This window comes from Marmota flaviventris, chromosome 1 (assembly GCF_047511675.1).
Source record: "Marmota flaviventris isolate mMarFla1 chromosome 1, mMarFla1.hap1, whole genome shotgun sequence".
NCBI classification, from domain to species: Eukaryota; Metazoa; Chordata; class Mammalia; order Rodentia; family Sciuridae; genus Marmota; species Marmota flaviventris.
The window spans coordinates 138,862,280-138,887,694 of record NC_092498.1 but is presented as its reverse complement, the minus strand read 5'-3'; the positions used below and the strand labels follow the sequence as shown (position 1 = coordinate 138,887,694).

Sequence of the window (25,415 nt, the reverse complement as noted above, 5' to 3'; positions counted from 1 at the left end):
ATGTGATGTCTTTTTAATCAAAGCAAAAACCTTTTGTTTAGTGTAAGCCTACGAGGCCATTTTGGTGGGTGACTGTGTTCAGTCCAGCTTTGTGTCAGTAAGTCTCTTCCACCTCTTTTGCAGGTTGGGGAAGTTTTTGTACTTCAGTCACAGGGTGGTCTGAGAAGATCCAACAGTTGGTCTGGTTGGCATGATGTGCAACTTATGTTCCAGTCTAGAATAGGTTACTTGTCGCTGACCTGTGGAGAATATGACAAATATTTAATAGGCACTAAAAATGGTGAATCAGCTCCAGGAGGCAGCATCCAGGCTTCTGTACCATCTTGTGTTAGTAAAGGAGCCTGCACAGTAGCTTCGCCTGGGTAAGTGTTCCATCCTAACATCTGTTTGTACTTCAAGGGTATAGAAGGAATAAGACACCTCTGGAATATATAATTATCTTAAGCTAATGCAAACTGTTCCCTGTCATCACCTGTACTTATGAGGGCCATGTTCCCAACACAGAGGCTTTACTTGTCAGCTTAGGTATTCTCCCGCTCTGCAAGGAGTCAGTAGGGCAAAACACTGGGGGCTAACCTGTACAGTTCATGGCTATCTAATACTTCTTTTTTCCTATATAATGTCTGGAGGACCCTGCAACAGTAAGTTATTCCTTGTGCCCCACATTAGTTTAAGAAAATCAATGGATGTATTCTTTATCTGTGACCTCCACTGTGGTGGTCCTGGGTGAGATAACATAGAAATGGCTGCAGACTGCTGAGGTCTGGGTTTCTTATTAATGTCCTGAGAGCCTCAGGTAGGCAGGCAACCCAACCCTGCAGAGAGCTGCCCTGAGTCCTGAGGCTTGGGCCAGCAGGGCATTTATTCCAGCTCCTGTTGGATTGTATGGCAGCTGCAAAATTTATGGGATTTCCTGGTCTTGGACCCACTTTGATGTGCCATGGCCTGTGAAATGGTTTCCTTGGTCATTCTCAATCACCTGTGATGAGCCATACATGGCACTCGGCTGATCAGTTCCTTAATAGTTGTCTTTTGGTGGAATCTTTTGCTGGGGAAGGCTTGCATCAAGCCATAACAGTGTCCACACAATGCATATTTGGCCCCTTCTGATAATGGGAGAGGGCCAATGTAGTGTGTCTATCATTGCTGAAGAGGGATGCCACCTCTTTTTTGGGGGGGGGTCAGTACCAGGGATTGAACTCAGGGCACTCGATACTGAGCCACATCCTCAGCCCTCTTTTATTTAGAGACCGGCTCTCTAAAAGAGTTGCTTAGTGCCACACTTTTGCTGAGGCTGGCTTTGAACTCACGATCCTCCTGCCTCAGCCTCCTGAGCCGCTGGGATTATAGACACAGGCCACCAAGCCCAGCAGATGCCACCTCTTGATATGACCTTGATGGCATCTGGTCACTATAGGTAGCGCTGAGAGCAGGCAAAACAGTCTGCTATAAGGGGGCACTAAAACTGAGCCACATCTAGTGGGGGGTCTTATGTCCCTTAATTCGCTGCCACAACCTCATCCAAAGCTGTCTGGAGTGACATGGGTGGTAAGTTCAGCAGGTTTCAATGTGCCTAGCGTCCCAAGGGCTTGTGTCTGTTGTACTGTTCATGTGGCCTGATGAAAAGCCTCCGTATGCCAGACAGTCTAGTCCCTTACCATACCCCTTCTACCAAACGATAAAGGGGTTGTAATGAGTTAGTCAAATGAGGGGGGAAAGCACTCCCACACCTAGTAGCTCCACAAATTATTGCATTTGCTTTAGTATGTAGGGAAGTGGAAACACCTGAAATCTCAACTAACAGCCTGAGGTACAACCTTTGTCTTACCTGACCAATACCCAAGAATTTCACCCATGAGTGAGGCATGGTGGCACACGCTTGTAATCCCAGTGACTAGGGAGCCAGATGCAAAAGAATGGCAAGTTCAAGGCCAGTCCCAGCAACTTAATGAGGCTCTGTCTCAAAAAAAAAAAAAAAAAAAAAAAAAAAAAAAAAAAAAAAAAAAAAGAAAGAAAAGAAAAAGAAAAAGAAAAATTAAAAGGTTGGGGATGAAGGTCAGTGGTACAGCATCCCTGAGTTCAAACCCTGGGACCAAAAAAAAAAAAAATGCCATCCATAAGTCAGGGCCCCACACTTCGTCAGGTTTCACAGTTCATCCTTTCCTTTGCAGGTGAGTCAAAAGCATGGGGGTAGCCTTGGTGAGCACTGAAAGAGAATCAGATATGATCATTATATAAACATTTTACCAGCAAAGGGAACCAGGTTTGCTACCATACCACAATACAAAGTGGGGTAATTGTAGATTCCTTGAGGTAACACCAATAAACCTCCAATGTTGGTCTTCCCATATGAAGGATAGGTCTTGACTCCAAGGCTATATCTATGATAAAGAAGGCATTACTAAGCCAGGCGCAGTGGTGCATTCCTGTAATCCCAGTGACTCAGGAGGCCGAGGCAGGAGGATCATGAGTTCAAAGCCAGCCTCAGCAATTTAGTGAGGCCCTAAGCAGCAATTTAGCGAGACTCTGTTTCAAAACATAAAAAGGGCTAGGGATGTGGCTCAGTGGTTTAGTAGCCCTGGTACAGAAAAAAAAAAAAAAAAAAAAGAAAGAAAAGAAAAGAAGTGTTATGTTCCCAGTTGAATACTTAGCTCTTCTACAATAGCTAAGCTATAGAATCAACCTCAGTTCCCTTCAACAGAATGGATAAAGAAAAATGTGGTGTATATATTTACAATAGATTATTACTCAGATATAAAGAAGAATGAAATTATGGCATTTGCCTGTAAATGGATGAAACTGGAGGCTAACTGAAATAAACCAATTCCAAAACACCAAAAAAAAAAAAGAATACTTAGCTCTTCTAGAATAGTGGCTATATTGAGAACTGCTCTGTATAGAGTGGCGAGATCACCTTATTTAATTCTCTGTAATCCACTCCCATGCATCAAGTTCCATTCTGCTTTCTAACCAGTCATTTGGGGGAGTTAAAAGAGCTGTGGATTGGGCAAATTATGTTTAGCCAATTCATGTATGGTCTCCATTATCTCTTGATGGCCACTGGGAAACCCATATTGTTTGGTGGCAACAATTCAGTAGGGTGCAGGCAAAACAATAAGGGTGTGTTCAGCATGCCCCCATAATACTGGCTTTATAGCTGACACATGTTTAATCTCCCAACAATGCAAATGGAACTCCCTTAAGGTAATTTGTAGGCATTTACCCCACAAGATATCAATATTTACAATGTATTGGCAACAGTCATCCAAACTGCAGTCAACATTATGACTTGGACTCTCACTGTTTTTCCCCAAATCCGTTGATAACAGCTTACCTCCCTGAGAATTTGTCAGGATTACCCTACATCAATGGACACTCAGCTTTCTTATCCACTAATGCTGTTAGCTCTGAATATCGTTTGAAGACCAATCATTGCCAATTCTATATATGGCCCCTGATCTAGAGACAGGGCTCTATCAGTGAATCTCGACCTTCCACCTAGTCAACTCATAACCAAAGGCTCAAAGACAACTCACGGTGAGCTGTGAGCTCTGTTTTTATTACATCTCTTAAAAGGAGAAGTTTGTCTTTCTCTCTTTTTGGATAGGAGTCCATTTTACTTTTAGGACTCTCTCCTTTTTCTTTTCCTTATTGAGAGGTGATGACTAAAATCTTTTATCCTTTGGCAATCGATTCCATAACTGTACCAGGTTGGCGTTAGGTTGTTCATCTGTTTTCTTTTTTACCCACTCCTGCTGCTATTAAGTTCACCCACATCTGTTTATGGGAGTATCAAAGTGGTCCTTCTGGGTTTGGCTAAGTTTTACAGACTCCCCCTTTTTTTTTTCCTGCAATCTGTCTCCCGCTAGGTCTGCTATCAGTTGCACTGCTTGCTGGAGGCACTGACCTACTAATGGGGATAATAGTGACAGGGCAGCATGTTATACATGGCATCCCTCATTCCATCAGTGAAAGTCACACTGTCCAGTCCTGGGAAAGGCTGCACATAAATACAGTGTTTCATCCCCAGCTCCTGCAAATAGCTCTGTAGTTCTTCCATAGAGCCCCAGGGGCCTCTGGGTGTAGGAGTATCTCCTGAATATGGCCATATATTGCAAGTGACAAGAAGCAGTCATGTTAGTAATGGCCCCACACTTTCAAAAGTGGCATTGACCTGAAGCCATTTTAGAGAATTCTAAATCATTCAATGTTATCCCATCTGCTCCAGTGTCCTACAAGTAGAGCAGCCATGAAGGCACACCTTCATTTTCTTTTTTTTTTTAATATATATTTTTTTAGTTGTAGGTGAACATAATACCTTTATTTTATTTATTTTTTATGTGGTGCTGAGGATCAAACCCAGTGCCTAACACAAGCTAGGCAAGTGCTCCACCATTGAGCCATAGCCATAGCCCAGGCACACTTTCATCTTCTGCCTGAACTTGGATCCCAATTCCACCAGCTCCATGGTGAGAATCTGGTCTAAGGATGATATGTAAGTATCTCTGGACTGACGAGCAAATCTGCATCTGCCCCTTCAGGTAGCTCCTGCCAGGTCTTTAATTTTTGGACCATTGCTTGTCTAGTTTCTATTATATCTTCACCCTTCATCTTACTTTCTGAGTCACTGGAGCTAGTGAACTCCCTGAGTGGACCCCATATTTGCAGATCCCAGTTTTCACTAGTCACCATCTTCCTAATACAGTTTCTGGGCTTACGATGTCCCCTTAATTTAGAACAATAGCATGTCATGACCTGACCTACAGATGCTTCCCTGCAAGTTTTTTTTTTTTTTTTTTTTTGATACCAGAGATTGAACCTAGGGTTGTTTAATTGCTGAGCCACATCCACAGGGTCCCCCCACTTTTTTTTTAATTGAGAGAGGGTCTTGTGAAGTTGCCTAGGGCCTCTCCAAGTTGCTGAGGCTAGATCTTGAATTTGCCATCCTCCTGCCTCAGCCTCCCATGTTTCTGGGATTACAGGTGTGCACCACCACAACCGGTGCTTCTCTGCAAGTTCTAAGTGCTGTGATAGCACATTCTTGTCACCCTGTGCTAAATGGGTCTCTTTCTGGTTTTAATTTTTCCTGTACTCTATGGAGTTGAGCCTGAGTAGCTACTTCCTGGTCTGTGGCCAACTCTAATGGACACAGCAGGGGCCATGCCACTTATATCACAACATAACTTTCTTTCCTTTCACTCTCCTATTAGTACTTTGGATGTTATTTCCTTTCACTGACATTTTCAGTGTGCCTCTGTACTCATGTGGTGGTCCCCATCCCTCCAGTAGCAGTGCCACTTCCAACCACATCAAGGCTTGTGGCCAGTTCAGGATTCCCCCCATAGACCCCATGTCCTTTCCTAACTCTGGAGTCAACTCAACATGTCCCCCTTTTTGGACTCTGCCAACTGTTTAGCCCCAAGGCAGTGAATCCCCCAGCTTACTATTTACTGATCCCAAAGAAAGACTCAACAGAGAGGGTTTGCACATTTTATTACTTACATACTCCTTGGTGATGGCAGGCCAGGATACAATGGAGGCCCTATGAGCAGGGCTGGTGAAGGGGAATATACAGGATATGTTGCATGCGCATTGTGTAGGTGAATTTTTCAGCTGTTTTATGAGTGCATGCTTTTATTTTATCATTATTATTTTTTTGGGTACCAGGGATTGAACCCAGGGATGCTTAACCACTAAGCTACATCTCAGGCCTTTTTATATTTTATTTAGAGTCAGGGTTTCACTAAGTTGCTTAGGGCCTCGCTAAGTTGCTAAGGCTGGCTTTGAACTCATAATCCTCCTGCCTCAGACTCCCGAGCTGCTGGGATTACAGGCATGAGCACCCTGTGCATACTTTTATTTTACAAAAAAGGTCACTCTGCTTTGATTCTCACCTAAAGTTTGGAGGTAAGGAAAGTGGACACTCCCCTCTCAATTTCCTTCATTATCACATTTTTTAATAGAGTCTTTCCTATCCCACTGCAAGCTTTCCTAGGCAGCGATTAGGATTATCAACAGACTAATAATATTTTGTTCAGCAGTGTGACCTCTAAAATTAATGATTTTTAAAGTTTACTAAAAAGCTAATGAAGCACCACTCTAGAAAGCAGTATGGAGATTCCTCAGAAAACTTTGAATGGAAGCACCATTTGACCCAGTTATCCCACTCCTCCACATATACCCAAAGGACTTGAAATCAGTATACTACAGTGACACAGCCAAATCAATGTTCATAATAGCTCAATTCACAATAGCTAAGCTATGGAGCCAACCTAGGTGCCCTTCAATAGATGAATGAATAAAGAAAATGTGGTTATATATACACAATGGAATATTACTCAGCCATAAAGAAGAATGAAATTATGGCATTTGCCAGTAAATAGATGAAACTGGAGGCTATCATGCTAAGTGAAATAAGCCAATCCCAAAAAACCAAAGGTCAAATATTCTCTCTGATATGCAAATGCTAACTCACAATGGTGGGGAGGGGAAGTTCACCAGATTGGACAGAGGGGGAATGGGGAAGGGAGGGAGGGTGGGAAAGGAAAAGACAGTAGAATGAATTGGTCAAAACTTTCCTATGTTCATATATGAATACACAATAGTGTAACTCCATATCATGTACAACCACAAGAAAAGGAAGCTATACTCCATGTATGTGTGATATGTCAAAATACAGTCTACTGTCATGTATAACTAAAAAGAATAAATAAAATACTTGGGGAAAAAAATAAAGCTACAGGGTTTTTTAGGTTTTTTCTTTGATTACAATTGCACACCAGCATGCTTAAGTAACTCAATATCTGTTGATTCCATTGATCTATATTTTATTGCCCCTCAGTATATGTGCATTTAAGGTTTTGTCTGTTTGTTTTTGGTTGGTGTTGTTCTGGGATAGAATCCAGGGTCTCATGATTGCTAAGCAAGAGCTCTATCACTGAGCTCCAACCTCAGCCCCAATTATGTATTTATTTATATTGGGGATTGAATCTAGGGGCACTGAGCTACATTCCTAGTCATTTTTAATTTTTGAGACAGGGTCTCAATAAATTGCTAAATTGTTGAGGCTGGCCTCAAATTTGTGATCCTCCTGCCTCAGCCTACCAAGTTGCTGGGATTACAGGTGTGCACCACTGTGCCGGACCAGCCCTAAAATTTTAATTGCAATTGAAAGCTAGCTTTTCTGTTGGATTCTGAAGACTTTTGAATTAGATCACTTAATTAGTATTTCTCAAAAAAATGATCTCTGGAGTAATTGAATTAGAATCTCTGGGGATAAAACTCTAGGAAACTCATGTTTCTGATGTCACCTAAAGCTGGAATATCATTTTTGGGGGGCAGTTAAAGGGCCAGAAAAGAGAAGACATAACATCAGTAGAACGAATTGATCCTGGCTCATTAAGCCTGATAACTGTGCTGGGTCTATGATAAGGCAGTGAGGGGGTGGACTGTCGCAGAAAGACGTAGGTTTGATTCACAGTGTAGGTTTGATTCACAGTGAAGAGGACTGACGTGGTCTTAGCTCACGACCTCATTGAGCTTTGCACACTAACCAGGCTCCCTCTTCCACTTCCGGTTAACTCTTTGTTGGCTACCATTTTCCCAGCTGGGCTTTCCCTGTCCACCCACCAACAACCCTTGCTTCATTTTTTTTCACAGCAGCACCTTATCATCCTCTAATAGAGCATTTTACTTATTGTCTTCCCACTACAAATACAGTTCCATGAACACTGAAAGACCATGTCAAAAGATACTCAATAATCTATAAATTGTATAAAAATAATTCTACCTTTATGAATATTAAATGAATTTAAAGAGCTTGCAACTGTGTCTAGGCAAATGCTGATTACTATTCATCTAGGATCCTTCCGGGGAGAGAGTTAGAGGGTTCTTGAAGAATTTTTGGTAGATTTTTACTGTTGATCAGTCGTCTTTCCCGCACTTTTCTCCTCTCCTCGAGGGTCGCTCTTCTCGAGGAATTCGCGGCTCCTCAACAATCAAAACCAAGTCTGATTCTTCAGAGGTTTAACAGGACAAACAGGAGCAGACTAGCCCTAACTTTGGGAGCTTTCTTCCCTTCCTCTCTTCACTCCCCAAAGCCAGCTCTTCTCGCCACATTATTCTACCAACGAAACAAAACAGGGAGGACAGCGCCTAGGAAAGAAGCGGGTGTGTAGACCCTTCTTTCTCCGCGCAGGCGCGTTCCGTCGCAGGACCTCGACTATCGCGATAGAGGAGCGAGATCGACGCGGGCCCTTTAACAGCCCCTTCCCGGCGGCCTGCCCCGCGCGTGCGCCCTGCGGTTCTGCGCTTGTCATCATGGCGACGCGGGGCCATGTGCAGGACCCTAACGACAGGCGCCTCCGGCCCATTTACGGTGAGTGTCTGGGGCCAGCCTGGGCGCCAACCCAGCAAGCCGAGGGCGCCCGAGGGTGGGGGGAAGACTCAGGAGGGGCGCGGAGGGACCGCGCGGGGCGGACGGGCGCGGGGGGCGGCCGCGCGGGCCACTAGGCCGCAGCCGCCGGCCTCGCGTAGTCGCCGGCCCAGCCTTCCTGAGCCCTACGATGGAAGCGGCGTGCTCCGGGTAGCGGCTGGTCAGCAGAGCCGGTCTGACAGGCAGGCCCGGTAGGAAGAATCCTGCGTAGAGAACAGAGTTGCTCTCTGGCTGCGTTATTACGGTCTCTCGGAGAGAGACCCGAAAGTCTCCTTGCAAGTGGAAACCGGCTCCAGCATGAGGGTGGTAGAGCTCCCCCCCACCCCTGGGGATAATACCCCTCCAGTTTGTTTGTTTATTTAATTTAAGGGAATTGGACCTACGGGTTTGTTGGACTAAGTGGGTTTCAGTGCACGTGGACAAAAACTGAGGGCCAGAGAAGGGCAGGGACTGAGACAAGGTCACCCAGATGCAGGCCCAGGCCCAATATCCCAGACTCCCAGTCCAGAGCTGTTTGGTAGAGAAACAGCTGCTCTGGGCACACGTGGGAGGCGGGGGAAGGGGGTCTTGGGGCCTAAAATAGCAGCGAAGAGACAGCAATGGTTCGTGTCAGAGGGGCCCGCCGGGCTGCTGGCGTGCTTTTCCTTTCAGTATCTGCCTGTGGTTTTCTCTGTATCTTGCCTTCCGCGTTTTATGTGATTCTGACTTCACAACGCTTACCTCAACACGCAGGCTCTAAGGTAGACGTCGATGTCCTCTTACTACCCTGATATTGGAAAATCAAAGAATTGAGAAACAGTATCTGAGATGTTCTCTCATTGGACAGTTGTTCCTTTTGCATTTCTTTTCCTCTTAGATGTTGTATGGTCCTGGTCTATCTCAGTTAATGGTGAGGAAGCTTCAAGGTCAGTGGTTTTTGCGAAAGTAGTCTTCCTGGTTATAGTGGGATTTTTTATCAAATAGAGGCTTCTCTGCATGACTTAGGTCCATTTAGGTTTTTGTTTTGTTTTGGGGGGGGCAGTTAACTATGTTTCTGGCACAATTGGTTCTGCTTTTATTGCATAATTTGTAAAATGCTTTACTCTCACAACTCATCTGATTCTATCAACAACTACGCTGTGAGATGGGTAATTATTATAGCTAAAGTGTATACACCACTAATAATATCGGTCATTGTCCTTGGTCTTTTATGTGGTATATCTCATTTAATCTTAACACATTCTCTTTAAAAAAATTGTTTTTTAAAAAAACAGATGAGAAAACTGAAGCTTTCTTGATGTTGTGTAATTTGATATAGTCACTCAGCTAGTATTTCTTGGAGCTAGGATTTGAACGCCAGAAATTCCCTCATTCTGAATTGAAGACAGATTTGCCTAAGGTCACACAGGTGGGGAAAGGCTGGGATGCGTCTCTGATTTACATTTCCCCATTACAGCGTATTCACACATGCTCTTACTCTTGTAGAATATATTTTAGAGGGCAGAGCTGATACATACAGGGTGGGGTCATGATTTGACTCATTACATCTTTGTGAAACAGCTGCCTGCCACTGTGTGTGTGTGTGTGTGTGTGTGTGTGTGTGCGCGTGCGCGCGCCCGCCATGGATTGAACCCATGGGACCTTTGCTATTGAGCCACATCTGCAGCCCTTTTGTTTTTAATTTTGAGACAGGGTCTTGCTAAGTTGCTTAGGGCCTTGCTTAGTTGCAGAGGCTGGCTTTGAAGTTGTGATCCTCTTGCTTCAGCCTCCTCAGCTGCTGGGAATACAGGCATGTGCCACTACACCTGACCCTTTTTTTTTTTTTTTAACTATAACTATAACCCTTTTTTTTTTTTTTTTAACTATAAAAACCTAATACTTGGTCTGGGGCTATAGCTCAGTGGTAGAGCTCTTGTCTAGCACATGTGAGGTACTGGATTCAATCCTCAGCACCACATAGAAGAGACTGAGGCAGGAGGATTCCAAAGTTTGTGTCCATCTACAACTAAAAAAAAAACCAAACAATACTTTTCACAATAATTGGATTTTTAAAATTGTTCTTGAGGACAAAGAGAAGGACTTTGATCCCTTATTTATTTGGAATTAATAGCGTTTTTGAACTGTCCCATAAAACAAAACAAACAGACAAAAAAAACCAACAACCCACCAGTTCATGTTGTTAAACACCAGGATATGCTAACCAGAAGTGACATCCATATTCTCAAAACTGAAGTCAGAATTATATAGCTTTGTTATAGCTGAATGGAAAGAGGACTAGAAGAGACTTTCTTTAGGAATTCTAAGGTGATTGATACAAATTGACAGGTATAGGAAAAGAGAGAGTACAGCCTATCTTTTTTTAAAAATATATATTTTTAGTTGTCAATAGACCTTTATTGTATTTATTTATATTCAGTGCTGAAAATCAAACCCAGAGTCTCACACATGCTAGGCAAGCACTACAACCCCAGTCCCTGTCCTTGTCTACACATTTTTACTTTTGAATTCCAGACTTTTGATTAAGTACATTAATACTCCTAAACAACTGTTAATCCTTGAATTCACACATTGTAGAGGCTAGCCTTGAACTCATATCCTTCTTCTTCAGTCTCTGGAGTTGCTGGAATTGCAGGTGTGCCCCATCACATCAGGCAGGACATGTTTTTTTGTTTTTTGTAATTTATAAAATTCATTGAAAAGTTTCTAAAAAAAAAAAATCTACCTTACTAGTTGGTAGCCATCATCAGTCATTTTCAGTCATGGCTCTTTGAATTCCTTTTGTGGTTATTTTGTATCATCTTTGTTGCTCTCCCCTCAATACAGGATCAAACTCGGGGTCTCCAAAGCATGTGTTCTACCATTGTCAATTCATATCTTATAAATGTATGCATCTCTCATTATCCTGATAGACTACCCAGTAGGTTTTTTTTTTTAAAGAAATTTAATTTTTTTTTTTTAGTTTTCAGTGGACACAACATCTTTTTTTTTTTTTTAATATTTATTTATTTTAAGTTTTCAGCAGACACAATATCTTTGTTTGTATGTGGTGCTGAGGATCGAACCCGGGTCGCACGCATGCCTGGCGAGTGCGCTACCGCTTGAGCCACATCCCCAGCCCCCTGGACACAACATCTTTGTGCTGAGGATCGAACCCAGGGCTCCGCACATGCCGGGGGAGCACGCTACCACTTGAGCTACATCCCCAGCCCAGGTTTTTTTTTTTTTTTTTTAATAGTCTTGTTCATTTTTATATTTCTTCCTTTCTTCATTCACCATATTTACCAGGGACCTGGTATATGTTAGGCACAAGACATGTAGGGAATGAATACTAATTAGTACAGAAATGGTTTTTGCTTTTAAGGATAGCCTCAACAAAATTTTTTAAATGACAGTATACAAAACCACTGCATTTGTGCTAAAGGCTTTGACATTTGTGCTGTCATAGCTTGCCATGACAGCATACACCATGGGCATCTGGGCCGTTGGGGGCAGGTCAAGGAAAAGTCCCTGTGGGGCTAGGGATATGGCTCAGTTGTTAAGAGTGCTTGCCTCGCATGTACAAGGTCCTGGATTCAATCCCCAGCACCACCAAAAAAAAAAGAAGAAGAAGAAGAAAATGTCCCTGTGGAAGTCTTGTTTTACTTTGGATCTGAAAAAAGATCAAGGATTAGAAGAAATGGATGGGGTGGCCATGATGAAGACCCTGAGAAAGGGAATTTGATCCACTTGAGGACCAAAGCAGAGGCTTGTACAATTGGAATGTAGAGATGTATAAGAGGAAGTGACTTAGAGCAGCAAAGGTAGGCAGGAACTCAGCTTTGTAAGCCATTTTAAGTATGTTGAAATGTGTAAAATTTGTGTTTGTGGTAAAAACAAAGCTCCTATTCTCCAACATTTAGGATTATTTGTTTATTTTCATGATGCTGAGGATTGAACCCAGGACCTCATGCATGCCAGGCAAGCACTCTACCAATTCACATCCCAGCCCAACATTTAGGATTTTTAAGTAAAAGATGTTGTAATTTAAAGATGGAGCTATCTTGTATTTATGTTTTGCTAAGTTGATGCATTTGCCTTAGTAGTCTCTGTAGCTTTTGTAGGATGCCAGAATAATGTAGATTATTTCAGGTGCTATGGTTCATGGCAGCCACCTGAACATGCAATTTAAAACCTTTCCAGCTGTGCATAGTGGTGCATGGCTGTAATCCAGCTACTCTGGAGACGGAGGCAGGAGGATTCCAAAGTTTGAGACCAACCTGGGCAATTTATCAAGATTCTGCCAAAATAAAGAGGACTGAAGATGTAGCTCAGTTCTGGGATGGGGTTGGGACTTTCCTTTTTAATTTGCAAGACAATTAATACCTTTCCTATTCTTAATATCTATAAGTGTTTAGAGAAATAAACCCAGGGCTTCTCCTGTAGGGCAAGTAGGCCTGCATGCTTCAGAGGAGCTTCTGTTAGGAAACGTTACCCCATGAGTGCAGATTGTAAAATCATTCAGCAAACTCTGATAATCTGTTGCCAATGATTTAATTTGAAGTTTCCCAAATTTCTATCATTCCTTTAGCTCAATATGAAGATTTAAAGAAAATTTTTTTTTCTTAGTTGTCAATGGACCTTTATTGTATTTATTTATATGTGGTGCTAAGAATTGAACCCAGTGCCTCACAGATGCTAGGCAAGCATTCTACCACTGTGCTATAACCCCAGCCCTCATTATGAAGATTTTAGCTATATTATAGTATTATTTTTAAAGTATTTTTTTTCTAGTTGTAAATGGACACAATACTTTATTTTACTTATTATTTTTTTTAAATGTACTGAGGTTCGAACCCAGTGCTTTACACATGCTAGGCAAGTGTTCTACCATTGAGCCACAATCCCAGTCCCTTATATATTATTATTTTTTAAATGTTGTTTTAGTTGTAGGTGGACACAATACACAATACCTTTATTTATTTATTTATTTTTTAATATGGTGCTGAGGATCAAACCCAATCCCTCCCACATGCTAGGCAGGCGCTCTACCACTGAGCCACAACCCCAGCCCCTATAGTATTTATTTGTGCTGTAATTAATATTTTTCTCCTAGTTGACTTTTAAACTTAAGTTTGGTTTATAATAATATATATCATTGAGGCTGGGGTTGTGGCTCAGTGGCAGAGCACTGTACCAAAAAAAAAAAAAAAGTTGTTAAAGTCTTACCTATATTCTGACAGTGATCAACTTTCTCGCTATGAGTGAGAAAGGACCACCTAAAAATATTTCCTTTGGAGTAATACTTACCCATGCTTTGCAAAACATCCTTTAACCAATGCCTTTTAATGTTTTTTCTGCTTGATTTGTAGATGGCTAATTTTGGCTGGCTCTTTGTATTAAGGGAACAAACAGCAACCTCATAGCCCCAACCACAATTATTCTTGATCAGATTTTTTAAAGATTTACTAAAAAGACAACTTAGGATGTCATTTTATTTTTTTATATATTATTTTTTGCAGGGGGTACTAGATACTGAATTCAGGGGCACTTGACCACTGAGCCACATCCCCAGCCCTATTTTGTATTTTATTTAGAGACAGGGTCTCATTGAGTTTCTTAGCGCCTCGCTTTTGCTGAAGCTGACTTTGAACTCATAATTCTCTTGTCTCAGTCTCCCAGATGTGCGCCAACATGCCCAGCTACTTAGGATGTCATTTTTATTGGCTTATTTTCTCCAATGGCTGTATAATTTTTTCTTTTTCTTTTTTTTTTTTTTACTGAATTAATATTTATTTTTAAGTTGCTTTGGTTTTTAAGAAAAACTGAAGGAAAAGCTCAAAATTTTATTTAATATAAGGAAATTTTAAACAGGCATATTGGTATTTTTATTTTTTAACTACAAAACATGTTATCTTCATCTCCACCTAAAATTCTGGGTACTATGAAAAAAATGGTTCTCAGGTGTTCTTAAAACAAACAAACAAACAAAAAACTTTGAACACTTAATATGTGTTGACTCAATGTAACACTTAACTCAATGTAACAAAAGGACATATTAACAAGATTTTTAGCATCTAAAGTTAAAGGAATAGACCTTATATTTAATACATGATTCCTTGTAACTTGATATTTCCTGGATCTAAAAATAATTAATATTTATCCCACCATTTGAATGCCTTTGCTGACCTCTAAAGAGGTATTCTTTTTTCTTTTTTAAATTCAACTCTTTCTTTTTGGCATTTATTTATTTATTCATTCATTCTAATCAGTTATACACGACAGCAGAAAGCTCTTTGATTCATCGTACACAAATGGAGCAGAATTTTTCACTTCTTTGGTTGTACTCAACATACATGTACCTAGGGTCATGATCACCATCCCATTCCACCATCTTTCCTATCCTTATACCCCTTGCTCACCCACTTTGTCCAATCCAAAGTTCCTCACTAAGGGCTATGTAATTTGTGTTAGAGAGTCAGTAATGTAAATTGAAAATAAACTTTCCACAATAAAGTTAGCAACCAATTAGGGCTGGGTTGTAGCTCAGTGATGGAGAGCTTGCCTCACATGTGTGGCACTGGGTTCGATTCTCAGCACCCCATATAAATAAATGAATAAAATAAAGGTCCATTAACAACTAAAACATAATAATTATATATATTTTTTTTTTTTTTTCCCCTTCTCCTCCTAAAAAAAGAAATTTGGGGCTGGGGTTGTAGCTCAGCAGTAGAGTGCTCGCGTAGCACATGCGAGGCCCTGGGTTCGATCCTCAGCACCATATAACAATAAATGAAAGGAATGTGTCCAACTACAACTAAAAAATAAAAAATTAAAAAAAATAAAAAGAGGGTTAGCAACCATTAATAATCAGTCACTTAGCCATTGAGGAAAGGAGAGTTTGACATCAGACTGAATGCAGTGAAGTTTCTTATTAAAATTCTTTTGGGTGCAAGGAACAAAACTGACTGATAACCAGCTCAAGTTAGGGTAGTTCCTAAAAACTTGAGGGAATCAAGAGCAGGGAGGAAGTGTGCCCCTTGTCTTTCTTGATGGAAACTAGAAAGCTGCCATGATCTAAAGCTTATTTCTCAGTTGCTCATCTCTATTTTTCTAGGCTTTGTTCTTCAGACTGGTTTTACTGCTCACTTGGGACATTACTCTGTTGGCTTTGTGGCCATACCAAGCTTTGGCCAGAGGAGGAAATGTTCATTCATTATCATCCCCCAACAAGCTTCTTCAGGACTGCCCTTCCCTCCAGAGTTTTTTTATTTATTCTTTATTTATTAGAGACAGGGCTCACTGAGTGGGCTAGCACCTAGCTCTTGCTGATCCTGGCTTTGAACTCTAGTTCCTCCTGCCTCGGCCTCCTGAGCCACTGGGATTACAGGCATTGCCTGGTCTCTCAGAGTTTTGATAAAGATAATTGATGTTTTTTATTCCTGTATAAATGCTCTGTGAACAAAAAGTCAAGAGGTAGCACTTTCGTTTGTTCCCCATAAACTAATTTGTGTCCTCTAAAGCTTCTTCAAAACAGAAATTCTGGAGCTGCCACTAGTATTCTTAGACTAAGCTTTCCTCATTACAGTTAAAAATTATGAGGAAGAAATCTGACCTAGCCTGGGCCAAAAGTTCATCCAGTTATATGGTCTAAACATGGTCATCTAGTTGTACCCTATTAACAAGGACAATGGAAACCACTCTCAGAAAATAGGGCTAGGCACATTGGTACTGTATGTCAGAACCTTGTCAACTACAGAGGGAATAGGAAAATGTCCTTAAAGTCCTGACTTCTGGACTGATTCATTTATGGGTAAGCTCTCAGAGTTGGGTTTTATCAAATATGTCTACACTTTGAGATGTCTAGTTAGTTTTTTTTTGGGGGGGGGGTTGTTTTCGTACTGGGGATTTAACTCAGGGGTGCTTTACTGCTGAACTACACCCCTAGCCCTTTTAAAAGTTTTTATTTTGAGACACGGTCTCACTACATTGCTTAGGGTCTCACTAAGTTGTTGAGGCTAGCCTTTTTTTTTTTTTTAATATTTATTTTTCAGTTTTTGTTGGGCACAATATCTTTATTTTATTTTTATATGGTGCTGTGGATCGAACCCAGTGCCCCGCGCATGCCAGGCGAGCGCGATACCACTTGAGCCACATCCCCAGCCCAAGGTTGGCCTTGAATTTGTGATCCTCTTGCCTCAGCTTCCTGAATTGCTCAGATTATAGGCATGCACCACTGTGCCTGTCTAAGATGTCTATCTTCTTTTTTTTCTTTTTTGGTACCAAGGATTAAACTCAGGGGCCCTGATCACTGAGCCACATCCCCAGGTTTATTTTGTATTTTATATAGAGACAGGGTCTCACTGACTTTCTTAGTGCCTGGCTTTTGCTGAGACTGGCTTTGAACTCTCAATCCTTCTGCCTCAGCCTCCTGAGCCAATGGGATTACAGGCATGCACCACCAGGCCTGGTTTAAGATGTCTACTCAAGATATATTCTGTGAACCTGAATTTTGCAGGACTGAGTCAGAAGTAACTTAGAACTGACTCAGAATAAATCAGCATCAATTGACTAGGAAGAGAAGTTTTCATTTATTGGGTTGGTTTATCTGTCCTCTATTCTATAAGGATAAATAAAGGCCTGTCAGCTGAGCTAAGGATTTAAGAAAATTGGCTTTAGTTATTTCAGTATTCAGGTCAAAATTGTATGCTTTTCAATCAATTTCTGTGATTCATTAATCCCTCTATCTAAATGTTAGATCTTTTTATTTATTTATTTATTTTTGGTACTGGGGATTGAACTCAGGTATACTCGACCACTGAGCCATATCCCCAGCCCTATTTTGTATTTTTAAAAAATATTTTTATTAGTTGTTGATGAAATTTTTTATTTTATTCTTTATTTGTATGTGGTGCTAAGAATCGAACCCAGTGCCTTACATATGCTAGGCAAGCGCTCTACCACTGAGCCACAATCTCAGCCCTGTTTTATATTTTATTTAGAGATAGGGTCTCACTCAGTTGCTTAGTGCCTCGCAGTTGCTGAGGCTGGCTTTGAACTCTTGAGTCTCCTGTCTCAGCCTCCCAAACCATTGGGATTACAGGTTTGTGCCACCGCACCCCGGCCAAATGTTAGTTCTTTGATCCTCCTCTCTAGATTGAATTCCCTACAGAGTAAGGTTTCTCATCTTTTTACCTTGCTTTATTGGTGCTTATCAACATTAACTTCACTCAAGAAAGATTAGAGATGAATTTCATGTATTCAGTTGGGGTCTGTTGAAAGATTTACTGAGAGTTTATTGGAGGAAAATCTAAACCATATAATAAAATGAGGGGCTGGGTTGTGGCTCAGTGGTAGAGCACTTGCCTAGCATGCGTGAGGCACTGGGTTCCATCCCCAGCACCACATTAAAAAAAAAAAACTAAACTAAATAAACAAAATGATAGTCTGTTTCTGTTATTTGAAACTTTGCACCACCAGGACCATATATTTTGAGTCGTCCAGGCCTGTGCTAACCTGGAACCTGTTAATGAGCAGAGAGGAACCTGAATTGGACTGACCGACATTGCACTGCCTCCCATTTACCACACTTCTCGTTTTTCTTCTCCATAAATGAATCTGAGCTTAGACTTTCTTTTTTAATTATAGACTTTATTTTTAGAGCAGTTTTAGGTTATAGAAAATGAGCAGAAAGTAGAGTTTAACAGTTATATGTAGAAGTGTGTGTGTGTGTGTGTATATATATAGAGAGAGAGAGAGAGAGAGAGAGCGCGCACGTGCAAGCGCCTGCATCCAGTAGTAAAGAGGGGGAGGAACAGGGGAGATGTAGGTCAAAGGGGACAAACTTGTAGTTACTATTATGAATAACTCTGGAGCTCTAACAAACAGCATGAGGATTGTAGTTAATAATATTGTACTATACAATGAGAATTAGCTGAGCAAATGTTAGGTTGCTCTAACCACCCACAAAAATAGTAACAATATGAGGTGACGGTTATATTAATTTGCTTAATTATAGTAAGCATTTTACTATGTATTGTCCATATTTGTATGTCATATATGTGTATATCATGTATACCTCAAATACATTTAATAAAAAATTGTTTTTGAATAGGTATAGGTACATATGTAGCTTTGGGAAACCTAGAAGTAAATTGTTCTTCAAAGTAAGTGCTAGCTTCTGTTTTAATCAGTTTTGAAAGTGTCATTTTTCCCTACATCCTGTCCTGCTTTGTTCCCTATATTCTAGGCTTATGGAGAAAACCTTTAATTTTCTTTTTCACTGAGTAATTAGCTATGTAACAAAGTAAATACTTAATAAATATACATATTTAATTTTGTTTTAGTTGTAGTTAGACACAATACCTTTATTTTATCTACTTTTATATGGTGTTAAGGATGGAACCCAGTGCCTCACATGTGAGAGGGAAGGTTACAGCCCATCCATGTAGTCTTGAATCTTCACTAAGGATTAATATAGCCTGCTTATATTGCTTTTGGAATATAGAGTTGTATATAGAAATGTAAAGTCATTTTCTGGGCCATCCTAGCCATTTAGAATTAAAACCATCTTTTTTTTTTCTTTTGTTTTTGGTGCAGGGCCTTATACATACTAAATAGACTTTACATGATGGAATGACACCCTTGGTCCCTCCATGAATCTTTTAAATTTTCTTTTAGGTTTGTGCATGCTAGACAAGTGCAAGCTCCATCCCTACTGAGCTGTATCCCAACACCCACCATGATGGTTTTAATGACAAATTAAGATACTTTCTGAAACAAATGAAAGCAGCCTATGCATTTTCATATTTGTTGTTGAAGAAATATAACAATATATAATTTCTTTTTTTTTTTCACAGATTATCTTGATAATGGTAATAACAAAATGGCAATTCAGCAAGCAGATAAACTGTTGAAGAAGCATAAAGATCTTCATTGCGCTAAGGTAAGTCCCTTTGCCCTTAAGTTATTTAATTTGTGGATTAGGGTTATAATTCTTTAAATGGAAAGGATATTTCAACTTTTTTGTTTTTGTTTTTGTGGTACCAGGGATTGAACCCAGGGCCTTGTTCGTACTAGTCAGGTACTCTACCATTGAGCTAAGTTCCTAGCCCAAAGACATTTGATTTTTTTAGTGACTGTTTGGATTTTTTCAGAGTATTTAATAGTACTTTTCTGATCACTTCACATGCCATTAATAGTACTTAATTGAAAATTAGTTTATATTTGTGATATTACTTATCTAATTCAAATACTTTCGTTTTCATTGTTCTTCTAAACAATATCATTTATTCTTAGTATGACTGAAATAGGAAGGAATCTTGATTTGCTTATACTTTTAGTAAAGACAGGTTTAATTGAGCAGCATCCAAGGGATACCTTACAATTTCTGCTTTTAAATTTGCCTTCTTTGGTATTTCTGTGTGTGTGTGTGTGTGTGTGTATGTGTTGCTGGGGATTGAACTCAGGGCCTTGTGTATGCAAGGTAAGCACTCTACCAACTGAGATGTATCCCCAGTCCCTTTGGTATTTATTTATTTATATATATGTTGTAGTTGGATACAATACCTTTATTTTTATGTGGCACTGAGGCTCAAACCAGGGACTCGCATGTGCTAGGCAAGCGCTGTACCTCGGAGCCACAACCCCAGCCCCCTCTTTGGTTCTTTATACATTTCCTTTTCTGTATTTTTTTTTGGTACCCGGGATTGAATTTAGGGGCCACATCCCCAGTCTCTTTTTTAAATTTGAGACAGGGTCTCAATAAATGGCTTCGGTCTTGGTAAGTTATTGAGGTTGGCCTTGAACTTGCAATCCTCCTACCTCAGCCTACTGTGTCACTAGGATCACAGGCGTGTGCCACCATGCCCAGCTCCTTTTCTGCACTTTTATTTATTTATTTTGGGTATGAGGGATTGAACTCAAGGTCACTCAACCACTGAGCCCTATTTTTTTGTGTGTGTGTGTATTTAGAGACAGGGTCTCACTGAGTTATTTAGTGCTTCGCTGTTGCTGAGGCTGGCTTTGAACTCATGATCCTCCTGTCTCAGCTTCCTGAGTGACTGGGATTATAGGTGTGTGCCACAGTGCCCAGCTCTGTACTTTTAAAAACTGATTTTTTTCTCCTTCCTGACAGGTTTTAAAAGCAATTGGTTTACAGAGAACTGGGAAGCAAGAGGAAGCCTTCACCTTGGCACAGGAGGTGGCAGCCCTTGAACCCACAGATGACAACTCACTACAGGCACTGACTATTCTTTACCGAGAGATGCATCGACGTGAGTTTCTTTTCATTGCTTTTTAAACCTGAATTTACAGGTTTTTTTTTGTTTAATTATTTATTTGGTTTTTTTAGTTATACATGGTAGAAAATATTTTGACATATCATACATACATGGAGCATAACTTCCTATTTTTGTGGTTGTACATGATGTGGAGTTACTTTGGTCATGTATTCATATAAGAACATAAGAAAGGGTCTGGGGTTGTGGCTCAGTGGTAGAGCGCTTGCCTAGCACATGTGAGGCTTTGATTATCAGCGCCACAATAAAAAAAGGGCTGTGGATGTAGTTCAGAGGCACAGAGGTAGAATGCTCCTGAGTTCAATTCCCAGTGTACCAAAAGGAGAATGAATGAATGAATGAATGAACGAATAAATGAATGAATTAATGAATGAATAAATAAATAAAGGTATTCATCTATAGCTAAAATAAACATTTTAAAAAAAGAACATAGGAAAGTTGTGTCCAATTCATTCTACTGTCTTTTTTTTTTTTTTAAATTTTTATTGTTGGTTGTTCAAAACATTACATAGTTCTTGATATATCATATTTCACACTTTGATTCAAGTGGGTTATGAACTCCCACTTTTACCCCGTATACAGATTGCAGAATCACATCAGTTACACATCCATTGATTTACATATTGCCATACTAGTGTCTGTTGTATTCTGCTGCCTTTCCTATCCTCTACTATCCCCCCTCCCCTCCCCTCCCCTCTTCTCTCTCTACCTGCTCTACTGTAATTCATTTCTCTCCCTTGTATTTTTTTTCCCTTTCCCCCCACTTCCTCTTGTATGTAATTTTGTATAACCCTGAGGGTCTCCTTCCATTTCCATGCAATTTCCCTTCTCTCTCCCTTTCCCTCCCACCTCTCATCCCTGTTTAATGTTAATCTTCTTCTCATGCTCTTCGTCCCTACTCTGTTCTTAGTTACTCTCCTTATATCAAAGAAGACATTTGGCATTTGTTTTTTAGGGATTGGCTAGCTTCACTTAGCATAATCTGCGCTAATGCCATCCATTTCCCTGCAAATTCTATGATTTTGTCATTTTTTAATGCAGAGTAATACTCCATTGTGTATAAATGCCACATTTTTTTATCCATTCGTCTATTGAAGGGCATCTAGATTGGTTCCACAGTCTTGCTATTGTGAATTGTGCTGCTATGAACATCGATGTAGCAGTGTCCCTGTAGCATGCTCTTTTTAGGTCTTTAGGGAATAGACCAAGAAAGGGAATAGCTGCATCAAATGGTGGTTCCATTCCCAGCTTTCCAAGAAATCTCCATACTGCTTTCCAAATTGGCTGCACCAATTTGCAGTCCCACCAGCAGTGTACAAGTGTACCCTTTTCCCCACATCCTCGCCAGCACTTGTTGTTTGACTTCATAATGGCTGCCAATCTTACTGGAGTGAGATGGTATCTTAGGGTGGTTTTGATTTGCATTTCTCTGACTGCTAGAGATGGTGAGCATTTTTTCATGTACTTGTTGATTGATTGTATGTCCTCCTCTGAGAAGTGTCTGTTCAGGTCCTTGGCCCATTTGTTGATTGGGTTATTTGTTATCTTATTGTCTAATTTTTTGAGTTCTTTGTATACTCTGGATATTAGGACTCTATCTGAAGTGTGAGGAGTAAAGATTTGTTCCCAGGATGTAGGCTCCCTATTTACCTCTCTTATTGTTTCTTTTCTTTTTTTTTTTTAAAGAGAGAGAGAGAGAGAGAATTTTTAATATTTATTTATTTTTTAGTTTTTGGTGGACACAACATCTTTGTTTGTATGTGGTGCTGAGGATCGAACCCGGGCCGCACGCATGCCAGGCGAGCGCGCTACCGCTTGAGCCACATCCCGAGCCCCTCTTATTGTTTCTTTTGCTGAGAAAAAACTTTTTAGTTTGAGTAAGTCCCATTTGTTGATTCTAGTTATTAACTTTTGTGCTATGGGCGTCCTATTGAGGAATTTGGAGCCCGACCCCACAGTATGTAGATCGTAGCCAACTTTTTCTTCTATCAGACGCTGTGTCTCTGATTTGATATCAAGCTCCTTGATCCATTTTGAGTTAACTTTTGTGCATGGCGAGAGAAAGGGATTCAGTTTCATTTTGTTGCATATGGATTTCCAGTTTTCCCAGCACCATTTGTTGAAGATGCTATCCTTCCTCCATTGCATGCTTTTAGCCCCTTCATCAAATATAAGATAGTTGTAGTTTTGTGGATTGGTTTCTGTGTCCTCTATGCTGTACCATTGGTCCACCCGCCTGTTTTGGTACCAGTACCATGCTGTTTTTGTTACTATTGCTCTGTAGTATAGTTTGAAGTCTGGTATCGCTATACCGCCTGATTCACACTTCCTGCTTAGCATTGTTTTTGCTATTCTGGGTCTTTTATTTTTCCATATGAATTTCATGATTGCTTTCTCTATTTCTACAAGAAATGCCGTTGGGATTTTGATTGGCATTGCATTAAACCTATAGAGAACTTTTGGTAATATCGCCATTTTGATGATGTTAGTTCTGCCTATCCATGAACAGGGTATATTTTTCCATCTTGTAAGATCTTCTTCTATTTCTCTCTTTAGGGTTGTGTAGTTTTCATTGTATAAGTCTTTCACCTCTTTTGTTAGGTTGATTCCCAAGTATTTTATTTTTTTTGAGGATATTGTGAATGGAGTGGTTGTCCTCATTTCCATTTCAGAGGATTTGTCGCTGATATACAGGAATGCCTTTGATTTATGCGTGTTGATTTTATATCCTGCCACTTTGCTGAATTCATTTATTAGCTCTAAAGTTTCTTTGTAGACCCTTTTGGGTCTGCTAGGTATAATAGAATCATGTCATCTGCAAATAGTGATAATTTAAGTTCTTCTTTTCCTATTTTTATGCCCTTAATTTCTTTCGTCTGTCTAATTGCTCTGGCTAGTGTTTCGAGAACTATGTTGAACAGAAGTGGTGAGAGAGGGCATCCTTGTCTTGTTCCATATTTTAGAGGGAATGCCTTCAATTTTTCTCCATTCAGAATGATGCTAGCCTGAGGCTTAGCATAGATTGCTTTTACAATATTGAGGTATGTTCCTGTTATCCCTAGTTTTTCTAGAGTTTTGAACATAAAGGGATGCTGTACTTTGTCGAATGCTTTTTCTGCATCTATCGAGATGATCATATAGTTCTTATTTTTAAGTCTATTGATGTGGTGAATAACATTTATTGATTTCCGTATATTGAACCAGCCTTGCATCCCAGGGATGAATCCTACTTGATCATGGTGCACAATTTTTTTGATATGTTTTTGTATCTGATTCGCCAGAATTTTATTGAGGATTTTTGCATCTAGGTTCATTAGAGATATTGGTCTGTAGTTTTCTTTCTTTGAAGTGTCTTTGTCTAGTTTAGGAATCAGGGTGATGTTGGCCTCGTAGAATGAATTTGGAAGTTCTCCCTCTTTTTCTATTTCCTGAAATAGCTTGAAAAGTATTGGTATTAGTTCCTCTTTAAAGGTTTGTGAAACTCTGCTGTATACCCATCCGGTCCTGGGCTTTTCTTAGTTGGTAGTCTTTTGATGGTTTCTTCTATTTCCTCAATTGATATTGGTCTGTTTAGGTTGTCTGTATCCTCCTGACTCAATCTGGGCAGATCATATGACTTAAGAAATTTATCGATGCCTTCACTCTCTTCTATTTCATTGGAGTATAAGGATTCAAAATAATTTCTGATTATCTTCTGTATTTGTGATATTGCCTTTTTCATCCCGTATGCTAGTAATTTGAGTTCTCTCTCTTCTTCTCTTCCTTAGCATGGCTAAGGGTCTGTCGATTTTATTTATTTTTTCAAAGAACCAACTTTTAGTTTTGTCAATTTTTTCAATTGTTTCTTTTGTTTCGATTTCATTAATTTCAGCTCTGATTTTAGTTATTTCTTGCCTTCTACTTCTTTTGCTGTTGTTTTGCTCTTCTTTTTCTATGATTTTGAGATGAAGTATGAGATCATTTATTTGTTGGTTTTTTTCCTTTTTTTAAGGAATGAACTCCAAGCAATGAATTTTCCTCTTAGAACTGCTTTCAATGTGTCCCATAGATTCCGATATGTTGTGTCTGTGTTTTCATTTATCTCTAAGAATTTTTTAATTTCCTCCTTGATGTCTTCTATAACCCATTGATCATTCAGTAACCTATTGTTCATTCTCCAAGTGATTCATGATTTTTCCTTCCTTCTTTTATCGTTGATTTTCAGTTTCATTCCATTATGATCAGATAAGATGCATGGTATTATCTCTACTCCTTTATATTGTCTAAGAGTTGCCCTGTGACATAATATATGATCTATTTTTGAGAAGGATCCATGTGCTGCTGAGAAAAAAGTGTAACTGCTTGATGTTGGGTGGTATATTCTATATATGTCAATTAAGTCTAGGTTATTAATTGTGTTATTGAGTTCTATAGTTTCCTTATTCAACTTTTGTTTGTAAGATCTGTCCAGTGGTGAGAGAGGTCTGTTGAAGTCTCCCATGATTATTGTATGGTGGTCTATTAGACTCTTGAACTTGAGAAGAGTTTGTTTGATGAACATAGCTGCACCATTGTTTGGGGCATATATATTTATGATTGTTATGTCTTGTTGGTGTTTGGTTCCCTTGAGCAGTATGTAGTGTCCCTCTTTATCCCTTTTGATTAACTTTGGCGTGAAATCTATTTTATTTGATATGAGTATGGACACTCCTGCTTGTTTCCGAAGTCCATATGAGTGATATGATTTT

At 39.9% G+C, this 25,415-nt stretch overlaps 1 protein-coding gene across 3 annotated transcripts in view; it reads left to right on the top strand.

The window, feature by feature from the left end:
- The first annotated feature begins 8,318 nt into the window (after positions 1-8,318).
- Positions 8,319-25,415, top strand: part of Naa25 (N-alpha-acetyltransferase 25, NatB auxiliary subunit) — a 76,090-nt gene continuing 58,993 nt past the window's right edge. For 2 of the 3 annotated variants that reach the window (XM_071616924.1, XM_027949109.3), the window contains exons 1-3: positions 8,319-8,377; positions 19,249-19,334; positions 20,526-20,664. In XM_071616924.1, coding sequence (XP_071473025.1) covers positions 8,320-8,377; positions 19,249-19,334; positions 20,526-20,664 — 283 coding nt within the window. In that variant the 5' untranslated portion in view covers position 8,319. Of the gene's footprint in view, positions 8,378-9,305; positions 9,340-19,248; positions 19,335-20,525; positions 20,665-25,415 lie in introns of those variants that run through there. The other variant, XM_071616921.1, reaches the window with a different exon arrangement.